At 44.1% G+C, this 12,530-nt stretch overlaps 1 protein-coding gene across 1 annotated transcript in view; it reads left to right on the top strand.

Moving 5' to 3' along the window:
* The window catches only part of plxna3 (plexin A3), a 92,281-nt gene that overhangs the window by 45,594 nt on the left and 34,157 nt on the right, over window positions 1–12,530 (top strand). The window contains 1 exon segment of the mRNA XM_030424228.1: window positions 8,762–8,902. Within this exon segment, the coding sequence (XP_030280088.1) occupies window positions 8,762–8,902 (141 nt within the window).

Below are 12,530 nucleotides of genomic sequence, written 5' to 3'. Positions count from 1 at the left end.
TGAAAGGATTTTAAGCAGATTCATGGAGTCATCATGTCCTCCCTCCATGTTGATGAAAGTCAGGTGAAGTCTCACAGTCGTTAAAACATTTCTGGAGCTTCAACTCGAAACTCAAAATAACTCAAAATATATGTGATTCAGCATTGGACCAGAGTAAACACTACTGCTGCTAATGTTAGCTAGTTAGCTTAGTTAGCCGTGCAGCTAGGAGCTCAGGGGCGTCAAAACTAATACTTGCACAACGTCTGTTGATTATTTTACTAAATGTTTAGCATCTGAATACATTTAATGACGCAGACTTTTAGTAGTGACGGAGAGATTCTGTAAGTTAGTAATCTGAGTGCTGCACTCAGTACAAAGTGCTGCAGGCACCTTGTTCTCCTCTCAGCTCACAGCTGAGCGACGACAACAAACCAACACATTTCAGTGAAACACACTGAGCCTCTTGTTTGTGTCGAGGATCAGCGGCTGCTCAAACATCCATTTGTTCTTCACTCGGGTGAGAAATATTGGAGCAAAAAGTTTCTCCCTGCTCCTCCTCCCCCGTCTCCCCCGTCTCCCGTTTTTTCCTTTTGCATCATCTCTCTCTCTCCTCGCTAACAGCTGCCCTACATAGTGAAGGATGGATATTGTTGCATCACCACATACTGCACAAAAAATCACACACTGCTGAAAACATGATCTACACACAGAAGCCTTCACATGCACACACTCACACACACACTCACACACACACACACACACACACACACACACACACACACACACACTCACACAGAGAGAGAGAGGGGTGGATTAATTATTATTCGGTTGCCAAGGAGATGATGGAAGAACGAGCAAATCTGTCAGCTCCCCAAAGAGACTGAAGACTCTTCACACTCCATCCTCCCTCTCTTTCTCTCTCTCCCCTCCCTCTCTCTCCCTCTCTCTCTCTCTCTCTCCCCCCCTCTCTCCCCCTCTCTCTCTCCAGTGGGGGGGCGGGGTGTAAACTGGTATATATTATCTGTCACATCATATGTAATAGTTGCCATGGTGATGGCGGTGCTGTCGTGGGTCGGGTGACTCGTGTCCACCGGTCCTCTCGGTCTCAGATGATTGGTCCATCAGAATGTGTAGAAGTTCAGACTTTTATCTGGCTGCTTCTGTGAGCTTCACACAGAATGAAGACTTCTTAGAGTTAAATCAGCTGATTTTAAATGGAAGTTCTGACTTGTATTTTCTTCTTTGTACAGAATAAAGACTTCATAGATTAACTGGATTAAGAAGAGAAGCTCTCAACATGATAGAAACCTGCGGTCGTTTAATCACTTGTTCTGACTTTGTTGTTTTAGACATTCAACAGAACTAAAGCTCATCGTTCGACTTGTTCACAGACAGAAGTGGACACATTAAAGACGCTAACACAAGTAGATCAGACCAAACGTTAGCATATTAGCATGCTAATCCTGCAGCTCCAGGGAGGAGACACGATGAGACGCAGGACGTCTCAACATGTCACACTGTGCAACACTGCACTCTTATTACAGTCTTACCATACCTGAGCTGCCAGGTGAGGTGACCTGGGGGCCGCGGAGGGTCAAAGGTCATCCAGAGAGCAGCAGCTGTTCACAGGAGAGACTGGACACAACTACCAAAATAAAAGCCCAGTCAACAGCAGAATGATCAATTACTTTACTCCATCAGTTAATTAATAGACAGCGTGTGTGTGTGTGTGTGTGTGTGTGTGTGTGTGTGTGTGTGTGTGTCCTGCTGCTTTCACCTTCTTCACCTTCTCTGTCACTTTTAGTTAGTGTGTGATTGTGTGTGTGTGTGTGTGCATGCCTGAGGGGTTAAAACCATCAGTTGGTGGTCTCAGTATTGTCTGCAGTCTGTGTGTGTATGTGTGTGTGTGTGTGTGTGTGTGTATGTGTGTGTGTGTGTATTGGGGGATGGGAAGGAGCTAATAAGCTTAACTGCCTCCCCCCCCCGCCTGTTTCACCCTTCACTGCCTTCCTCCTCCTCCTCCTCCTCCTCCTCCCTCAGGCTCTGATGGCTGACTGAACAATGTTTAGTGTCTGTCTGAAGGAGCTAAATGGATAAGATGGCCCTCCATCACACACACACACACACACACACACACACACACACACACACACACACACTGTACCTTGGTCTTCGTCTGATCCTGGGTCAGTAGAGGAGGGAACTTTGAATCCAGGTTATGTTTAATCATCCTGTTCATTTCATTTCATTTCATTACGAACACACAGCTCACCTGTTGGTGGCGCTCATCAACCAGTGAGCTGTTTTCTGACCATCGTTAAACTAACAGGAGAGAAAGAGTGACACCTGTCTGTGGACACATCGATGCTGCTCACTAAAGATTTAAATCAGCAGATATCCAAATGAGGTTCTGCACTATATTCCATTTACTGAAACAAATAAAATAAGCTCCATAAAAAGACAGAAGAATGTAGAGAAGAACTGAATTTAGTGGATGAATAAAGAATATACACACAGTAATAAACAGATTTCCAGTGGAGGTTCTGACTGGACGCTGTTATTTATTGCTAAATAAATGAAGCTGCATTCAGCAGTGAGACGTGTGAATCATTTATCGTTTCCACTAATCAACACATTTGAAGGACGTTTGAAGCGCACGTCGTCCGGGGGAATCGTCACCTCTCAGATGCTTCGTGCAGCTCGAACACACTGAAGATTTCTGTTGTCGAGACACTCGAGCACCAAAGGAAAACTTCAGGAAAACATCATTTTCAAATTTGTCCACATTAGTGGGAGCAGAGCCGGAGAAGAGCAGCAGCAGCTGGAGGAAACCTGAGCGTAGCATGCTAACAGACATGGTGTGTGTGTGTGTGTGTGTGTGTGTGTGTGCTGTAGTGAAAGTGCAGGCTGGTGTTGAGTTTCAGGCAGTGTGTGTGTGTGTGTGTGTGTGTGTGTGTGTGTGTGTGTGTGTGTGTGTGTGTGTGAATGAAACAGAGAGGCAGACAGATTGAATGAGAGCTGAATGAGTCTGTTAACAGACACTAATGTCTCCGTCAGAACCAGACTTCCATTAGAAAAACACTAAATTTAAGGTCTATATGGAGATAAAACACATATCAAAGAACTCTCACACAGAAAATAAAATGATAACACAATACCGTCCTGAAAAGAGTTGACTGGTAGACTGATATAAGGTGGACTGGATTGTTTTTAACCAGTTTAATTATTTTATGTATTTATGTTTTTGTTGATGATCAAGAGAAAAAAGCTCCACACAGAATAAAGAAGGGACTTAATTTAGCAGATTTCCAGGGGAAGTTCTGAATGGGATTTTGGATGAATTAGGAAAATAGATATTAGCAGCACATTAGCGCTCATGGTTCCACGACACACTGTTACACTGGTGTCACGTCCACAGGGAGCGCTGAGCTGTCCGTAAACTTTTGGCCACATGGTGTTTTTTCCAAATGTGAGGCAGAGAGGGCGTTAATCAGTCTGTTAGGAGTCAGTGACACTGAGTGGAGCTGCAGCTAACAGAGTAATAATAGTACTTAGCAGCTGTGTGTGTGTGTGTGTGTGTGTGTGTGTGTGTGTGTGTGTGTGTGTGTTTTAATGCTGATTATCCCAGTTTTGAACACACACACTTACACACACGTCTGTATTATCAGTAATAGAGTTGGTTTATCTTGGACGAACTGGCAGCTTTACCCGCCTTCTCCCCGTCAGACTGGACCACATATTTAATACTTATTCACACACACACACACACACACACTACACACAACACACAAATACTCGGAGGTATTGCATTACGGTGGAATGTCAGGCAGCTGGCTGCAGGCCTCTGTGTGTATGTGTGTGTGTGTGTGTGTGTGTGTGTGTGTGTGTGTGCAGGCGAGCACGCAGTAATATCAGGTTTCCACCAATAGCTGACCAGCTGAGCAGAATAAACAGTGGAAATGAGAAACTGTGATTATTTTTGTGAAACGTCTGAACTGCTGCAGGACTTCAGTCTGAAACTGACTCAGTTTAGAACCGGGAGGAACCGCCACAGACCGCCATCACAAACACAACCACATGAGACTTTGTGTACGAGAAGAATTTGTGAAAGTTAAATCAGCAGATTTCCAATTAAAGTTCTGAGTGTGATTATTATAGGTAACAAAATGAGCTCCGTGTAGACAGAAGACTTATGAGAGTTAAATCAGCAGATTTCCAAAGGGACTTCTGAATTGGAAAATAAAACAATTAAGTTTGATGAGCAACTTAATTATGATGGTGTGTGTGTGCATGTGTGTGTGTTTGTATTTACTCTCTCTAGTCTCACACGCACGCATACACACGCACACATACACACCCACGCACACATACACACACACACACACGCACACACGCACACACACATGCACACACACCATCATAATTAAGTTGCTTAATTAAGTTGATTTCTTTGTTCTTCTTTTATTTTCTTAGAAGAATCCAACTAAGAACTCCTGCTGTAAATCTGCTGATTTAAGACTCTCAGTCTCAGAGGAAACCTCGAAACATTTACTGTCAGATCATCAATATAACCTTAACCTGAAGCTGATCTATTGATCACTGATCAGAGGCTGTCAGGTCTGATCTTTGATAACTGCAGTTCAACTGTAAACTGATCACACTGATCAGCTGATCGATTCACTGCAGGATGTCTGATCAGAGCTGCTGCTCACAGATCAATACCCTCTAAACAGATGACAGTTTATTGATGATGACGGCAGCAGGAGAGCTGCAGAACAAAGAGCAGAATGTTCCTTTAAACTCGTCGTTCAGGAGGTTTTCAGTGCCTCACAGTAACTGTGTTCCCCAAAGTAATCTGATTTCTTTAATGTCAGACTAATAAAACAGCTGGTTTCTGTGATCAGAGTCGAGGATGACATCATCTCATCTTTACCTGCTGCAACATCAGAGAGACTCACACCTCAGAGCAACAAACTGATTTCACTCAGTGTGTTTACATGAAACTGAATTACTGTGTTAGTGCGACTATGATGGGATGTTTAAGATGCATGTATACACCTTAGTCTGACTAAAATCAGACCTGATCAGATTTCTCATAGTCGGATTAAAGCACCCAGATTATTGATTGATAGTCACATTACTCCTGCATGTATACGTTCCATCAGATCGGATCAGATTTTGCGTTCTGCGCAGGCTCGAGATTTCTTTCTCGGGGCCGTGAGCCGGAAGTAGAAGGACGGCGGCGTCTTTCCTCTGAAATCACCGTGAGAAAGAGAGAAAGAGCTCCATTGTGCATCTAGTGTGTGTAATTATCATGTACACCATATATGAAATGTACAAAGATGTAGCTTCGTCTCGCTCTTCGTACGCCATCTTTCTGGAATGTCGAGGCAGTTTGTTGTTGCTGGTGACGTAAAGAGGTCAGCCGGAGGTGTTTCTGTTACCACTAGTTGAAATGGGTACAGCGCCACCTAGCGTACCGGGTATGACATGCTGACAGGACAATAATCACATTTTGAACTCTGGCTGTAATCTGACTAAACTGTGCATGTAAACACACTGAGTGATTACATGTTAGATCATCTGAGACTGTTAATCATCGATAAGTAAACGACGTGTTGATGAAACCAAAGTTTTGTTGTTAAAAATGCTGAAGAGTTTGTTGTCACGTGATCCAGTCAGCCAATCACACACACACACACACACACACACACACACACACACACACACACACACACACACACTCCCTGCCAGACAATACAACAGGCAGACAGATTGTGTCAGGGTGGGAGGTTAAAGGTCACATGTCAGAGTGTGTGTGTGTGTGTGTGTGTGTGTGTGTGTGTGTGTGTGTGTGTGTGTGTGTGTGTGCAGAACAAAGCAGGTGTTGACGGTTTGAATCCCAGCCTGCAGGTCAGAGGTCACTTCCTGTATCACTCCGTCTTCTGTTCCCGCCTCATGTTTCTTCTTCTCTCGTTTCTTCTGATGGTTAATTATCTAAAGAGCTTCGTCTGATTCACGTCGATCGTTTGTCATCAGACTGAATGAGTTGTGAGTTGTCGTCTCGTGTCTGAAGATGTTTCTCTCCAACACAACGTGAAGAAAACACATCTGATGTTTCGTCTCAACAGTTTTTCATTCAGCAGTCGCTGATCCTCCCAAAACTCCAGGTCTCATATATCTGCTCGACTAAACGTAACAGTTCAGGATCTATTTGAATATAAAACACGATGGATCAATACCACAGGAACTGAATGTTCCTTAGCGTAGCGTAGCTCGTAGCTTAGCTTAGCACAAAGCTCGGGGCTGCTAGCTGAGCTCAGAGAGATCTGAGAGAAGCTGCAGCACAGTTACAGAACTCCCACTCAGAATGTTTCCATCTCATGTTTGTTCTCATGTTCTGATCAGAACATAAACTGGACCCATGAGTCCGGCTCAGTTTCTGGTCTGAGATCATTCAGATGGGTTTTGTTTTTTTTCTGACAGATTAAAACTTGAAGTCATTTTTGCAGCTCAGATTTCTGTCAGTGTTGCATCGCTGTCTGCTGCAGTGTCCTACTTTAACACTGTCTCCTCCCTCGCTCTGCTGCTGAGAGAGAGTGTGTGTGTGTGTGTCGGTGTGTGTGTCGGTGTGTGTGTCCGTGAAACAGGATTGTGTAACTGTGGGTTCTGTTGTGAGTCAGACCTGCTGCCTCATCAGTGTGTGTGCGTGTGTGTGCGCGTGTGTGTGTGTGTGTGTGTGTGTGTGTGTGTGTGTGTGTGTAGCTCGTCAGCTCTAATTAAGCTCGGCTGCTTAACGAGCAGACAGCTAATTAACACACTCAGAGAACTACACACACTCCTCCTTCATCCCTCGCTCGGCTTTCTTCATCTTTGTTTTTTTCTCCCTTCATTTTTACACTTTATGTTCATCTTCTTTCATGTCCTCCTCATTTCCTTCCTTCTTTCCTTCCTTCTTTCCTTCCTTCTTTCCTTACATCCAACTACTTTCCTTCTCTCACTCTTCCTTTGTCTTTTTTCTTTCTTCTCTTCTTTCTACTTCCTTCATCTTTGTTTCCTTACTTCCTCCCTCTCTACCTCCCTCCTTCCCTCCTGTCCTTTGTCCTTCCTTCTTTCTTTCTATAATCATCTCCTCTCCTTCTCCCCTCACCTTTTATCCTGCTTCCTACCTGTCCTCCATCCTTCTTTCATTCTTCTCCTCCCCTCTCACTGCCATCGCTCTTCCATCCTAACCCTTCCTTCCCTTCTTCCTTCCTTCCTTCCTTCCTTCCTTCCTTCTTTTCTTCCTCTCATTTCTCATTTGTTTCCTTTCCTCACTGCCGTCTATCCTTACATCCTTTCCTGTCCTCTCCCTTCACTGCCTTCTCTTGTCCAGTCTTGCATCCTTTCTTTCCTTCCCTCCTTACTCCTCTTGTATTCATCTCCTTGTCTCCTTTCTTTCCTTCCCTCCTTACTCCTCTTGTATTCATCTCCTTGTCTCCTTTCTTTCCTTCCCTCCTTACTCCTCTTGTATTCATCTCCTTGTCTCCTTTCTTTCCTTCCCTCCTTACTCCTCTTGTATTCATCTCCTTGTCTCCTTTCTTTCCTTCCCTCCTTACTCCTCTTGTATTCATCTCCTTGCATCCTTTCTTTCCTTCCATCCTTACTCCTCTTGTATTCATCTCCTTGTCTCCTTTCTTTCCTTCCATCCTTCTCCACTCTTTCATCTTTCATGTCTCCATCTCCTCCTCGGTTCTCCTCCTCTGTTCTCCTTCCTCATCTCTTCCTTCCTCTCCCTCCCGTCTATCCTCATTGCCTCCCCCCCTTCCCTGTCTTCCCCCCTTCCTCTCTCTTTCCTACACCCCCTTCCCCCCGTCCCTCCTCTTCCTCCTCCTCCTCTTCCTCTGTGGTGTTTTTCTGGGTCAGACACAGGGAGGGAGGCGGGAGGTTTTGGGAGATTTGGGGAATCTTATTTTAGTCGCTCCACATTTTCAAACAGGCTCATGTTCATCAGCCCGCTGCTGTTTTTAACATCACACACACACTCACACACACACACACACACACACACTTCATCACCCTCATCATCATCTTCATCATCATCACCCTCGTCTTCATCACCATCATCACTCTTCCTCTCCAGTAGAATGTAATCCTATTACTCGGTCTCGTGTCTGTAAAATGGCGTCTGTTTTCATGCTAAAAACGGTCCAACACTTTTGGTTCAGAGTGAAGAGTGACTGGTTTGAGTTTCTTGATATTTTCAGTCGTGCTCCGCAGAGGATGAGTTCTGATGGGTCCACCTCTGGTGTCTGTTCAGCTGTGGGGCAGAGCGCCGCCTGCAGGCAGACGCACACGTTGTCTTTTTAAATCTGCTGATGGATCCATGTTCAGTTTGTTGCAGAGATGTGGAGCGTCTCCCTGCAGTTTGTTGAACTCTCCTGCCAACATGGAGTCAGGACGTTCACACGCAGGTCTCCATGAACCCGCTGATTGCTGTGGATCAGTTTAGATTTTGGTTAAAACACAGTAGACCAGAACTGACCAGAACCTTTTGTGTTCTGATGTTTGTTTTGAGCAGTGAAACAATAGAGAAACTAAATCCACAGATTTGAAATGTGAGTGTTGCGGTCGTGTCGAGTCACAGAGACGCTCCTGTGTTGAAATGAAGGAATGGAAACAAAGAGTTCAGAACCAGAACCTGTATTTACTGATGCTCCGGCCTGTTAGCATTCCACTGTGTGTTTAATGGGGCTGTTAGCATCAAGCTAACCAACGTGTCGTTCCCTGTGTGTTTCAGATTCGTGTGGATGGGATCCCACCGCCGGCCCAGAATGCTTTGCTGTATGAGACGGTGACAGTGGTGGAAGGGAAGCCGATCCTGAGAGACATGGTGTTCAGTCCAGACCATCAGTACATCTACCTGCTGAGTGACCGACAGGTAACACACACACACACGCACACACACGCACACACACACACACGCACACACACACGCACACACACACACCTGGCACAGTGTCTGAGTTGTCGTGCTTCTGTTCTTCAACACGTCTGGATGCAGATCTGAGAAGTGAAACGTCTTCATGGAACTGAAACGAGTCCAGTTGACTACGATACAGAACGTAGAACCAGAACTTCTGGATGTTTGTGCTGCTCAGACTTCAATCAGAAAAACTCTCATTTTAATTCCTGTCGAAGGAAAAGCTCCACATGTGAGGAGAATTATTAGAAAACATCAGATTTTTATTAATTTTGATTTTGCATCAATTAAATTGAATTCTGAATGAATCTTTTATCAGCAGATTCAGAAAACAAAAGACTGGTGAGGTTTGTTAAATCAGCAGATTTCCAGTAGAAGTTCTGAATTAGGATTTTCAGTGGATAAACTGAAATGAAGACCAGTTCTGTACAGAAGATATGAGTTGTAAATCAGCAGATTTTTAATGGATGTTTTGTATTAGGTTTTTTTTCAGTTGCCTCTAAAAACAAAGAACAGTTCTGTACAAAAAACGACTGAGTGTTAAATCAGCAGATTTACAAAGGGAGTTTTGAACTGATATTTTGATTATTAGAATACATACAACAGTATCAGTTCAAACATGGAAGACACATAATTAGCATAGTTTTCTGTGTGTGTGTGTGTGTGTGTGTGTGTGTGTGTGTGTGTGTGTGTGTGTTGGAATATGTATTCTGTTGTTTTAACATCTGTAGACAGGAAGCTGTGAATGTGAATATGCTTCAGATGGCGCCAAGATACACACTTTGTTTCTGTGTGTGTGTGTGTGTGTGTGTGTGTGTGTGTGTGTGTCCCATGTTAAAACTCTTATTGTACCGTTGAGAGGAAGCAGGACAGAATTCAACAACTGTTACTTCCTGTGCAGCTGACAACACACACACAGGCACACACACACACAGGCACACACACAGATATATGTTGGATATAAAACATCGATTGAGATATTTTATGTTTTGTCATCGTTTGGGTCTGATGTCAGTAAACAGCTGTTCGTCTCGACTGAAGCTACAAACAAACACATCAACTTTAACCGTGTGTGTGACGGATAGCGTCCACAGACTTTTGGCCGTGTAGCGCAGCAGCTTCATCGTCGGCTGCCTCATCATCCTCGTCATCGCAGCCGTTTGATTTGATTGACAGGTGGGCAGACACAGAGAGAGACGGGCCTCAGCTCGGTTTCACTGCAGTGTTACATAAGCACTCACACATTTACATGAAGCTTCTTCAGGCCTCAGCAGCCAATCAGAGCTGCAGGCTGGCTCCCACAGAACCGAGCAGAACAGCCTCTCACAGCATTCTGTCACTGCGCCCACTTTATGTTTAATGTTCATCACGGTTCAGGATCCAAACACACCGCCGACACCACGGTGACGCTGAATAAACCAGTTCACGATGTTCTGACGGCGTTGATCTCACAGATCTGGATGTTTGCACCGCTCTGACTCGAGAAGAAATCTGAACACCAGAAAGACTTGTTGATTTAAATCTGCAGATGTCTGACAGAATTTCTGACTTGGATTTTTTTATCTTAAATTATCAGATTTCAAACAGAGGTTCTGTATTAAGATATTCAATAGAGGGAAAGGACATTTCTTCTCACAGGTGCTGCTGAGCTCTTTACAGTCTGAACCTACCTGACATAAAAACACTCAGCGTGCTGTCAGCAGGATGTTATCACAGAGCAGAAGTCCTACAGAATCAGAACCTGGTTCACTGGGACCTTCAGAGCTGCTGCAGACCTTCAGTGGCGTTGTTAACGTGTGCACACTGCTGACGCTTGATCCTCTGAGAATACGAGCCGCTGCCAGGCTTTAAATTGCGTGTTTAAGTCTCGTCTTTCCCTGTTTGTGAAATGCAGCGTGGGTAATGTTTCTGGTTCCAGTCAGGTGACCAGTGAGCAGACGCTGAGATGTTCTGAGCTGATAAGTTCTGCTGCAGCCACAGTGATTCAGTCCGTTCACATGTTCCCCAACACAAAACAAACAAACATTCAATTTTCTGAAATGTTAACCTTCCTGTGTGAAATGATCCAAAACCACATGTTCCTGAACGTGAATGCATTACGTACAAACCATGTTTAATATCTGGTGTTGAACCTGTACTCACATTTAAGGGTATTTAATGATTTTTTTTAAGCCGATGGATTTGTCTGCACTATTTAAATCAGTGTGTGAGTGCAGTGAAGAAACTGTGAATGTGACGGACTGTGAGAATGAAAACTGCAGAATCAGCTGTTTTTTAAATGAAGTCTGGCAGAGGCGAGATACAGCGTCACTGTTCCTTTAAAAGAAAAGCTGATAATGAGGTCAGAGAAGAGACAGGACTCTTTCTGTGTGTGTGTGTGTGTGTGTGTGGTGTGTGTGGTGTGTGTGTGTGTGTGTGTGTGTGTGTGTGTGTGTTAGACAATGAGCGTATTCATGTGTGAGCATCTGAATGAGACAGAGACGGACAGAGTGTCCACTGTGTTTCACAGCGTTTACTGTCTCCCTGCTGCAGTGACTTCTGGGTAAAAGATACTTCTCTCACACACACACACACACACACACACACACACACACACACACACACACACACACACACCCTGACTAACTGTCTGCAAACTCAAGACAAATGTGTTACACACTGGCCTCGGGCTGTTACTGTCAGAAGAAAACCACCAAACCACACTGAGATAACACACACACACACACACACACACACACACACACACACACACACACACACACACACACACACAATGATGTGGGTGATTTCAGTCTTAGATTACGACCATACAACCATAAAATCAATATCAAGTCAATTTAACTTGTCGACATCCGCAATAATAAACTGTCAATCAATTATATCTTTTACATAAACTCTTTTATATTTAAAGAGGCAATTTGAAAGATAGGTCCAGAGATGTGGAAGGCCCGGCCCGGCCCGGCCTGGCTCCTGACAGCCCTCTGTCTCTCAGAGGTGATATTCTGACAGCCTGTAGTTTAAAAGCAGTCAGTTCACTACTGAGTCTAATAAGTCAACAACATAAACTCATAAATGTGAAGAAAGGAAATATTTTGACTCCTATTTTCATTATAAACAGAAAAATCCAACTGTCCACCGTGTGAATGTCCGACTCTCTCTCTGTCCTCTCCTGATGTGTCTTCTGTTCCCAGAGCCATAGTCCTGGTCAGAGCGGCTGTAAATCACCTCTGTAGTTTAAATCACCTCCTTAGTGTAAATCACCTCTGTAGTGTAAATCTCCTCCTTAGTGTAAATCACCTCTGTACTGTAAATCACCTCTGTACTGTAAATCACCTCCTTAGTGTAAATCACCTCCTTAGTGTAAATCACCTCCTTAGTGTAAATCACCTCTGTAGTGTAAATCACCTCTGTACTGTAAATCACCTCCTTAGTGTAAATCACCTCTGTAGAGTGAATCACCTCTGTAGGGTAAATCACCTCTGTACTGTAAATCACCTCCTTAGTGTAAATCACCTCCTTAGTGTAAATCACCTCTGTAGTGTAAATCACCTCTGTACTGTAAATCACCTCCTTAGTGTAAATCACC

This window comes from Sparus aurata, chromosome 7 (assembly GCF_900880675.1).
Source record: "Sparus aurata chromosome 7, fSpaAur1.1, whole genome shotgun sequence".
Taxonomy (NCBI): Eukaryota; Metazoa; Chordata; class Actinopteri; order Spariformes; family Sparidae; genus Sparus; species Sparus aurata.
Note: the sequence above shows the minus strand (reverse complement) of the source record. Positions and strands in the feature narration are given on the sequence as shown.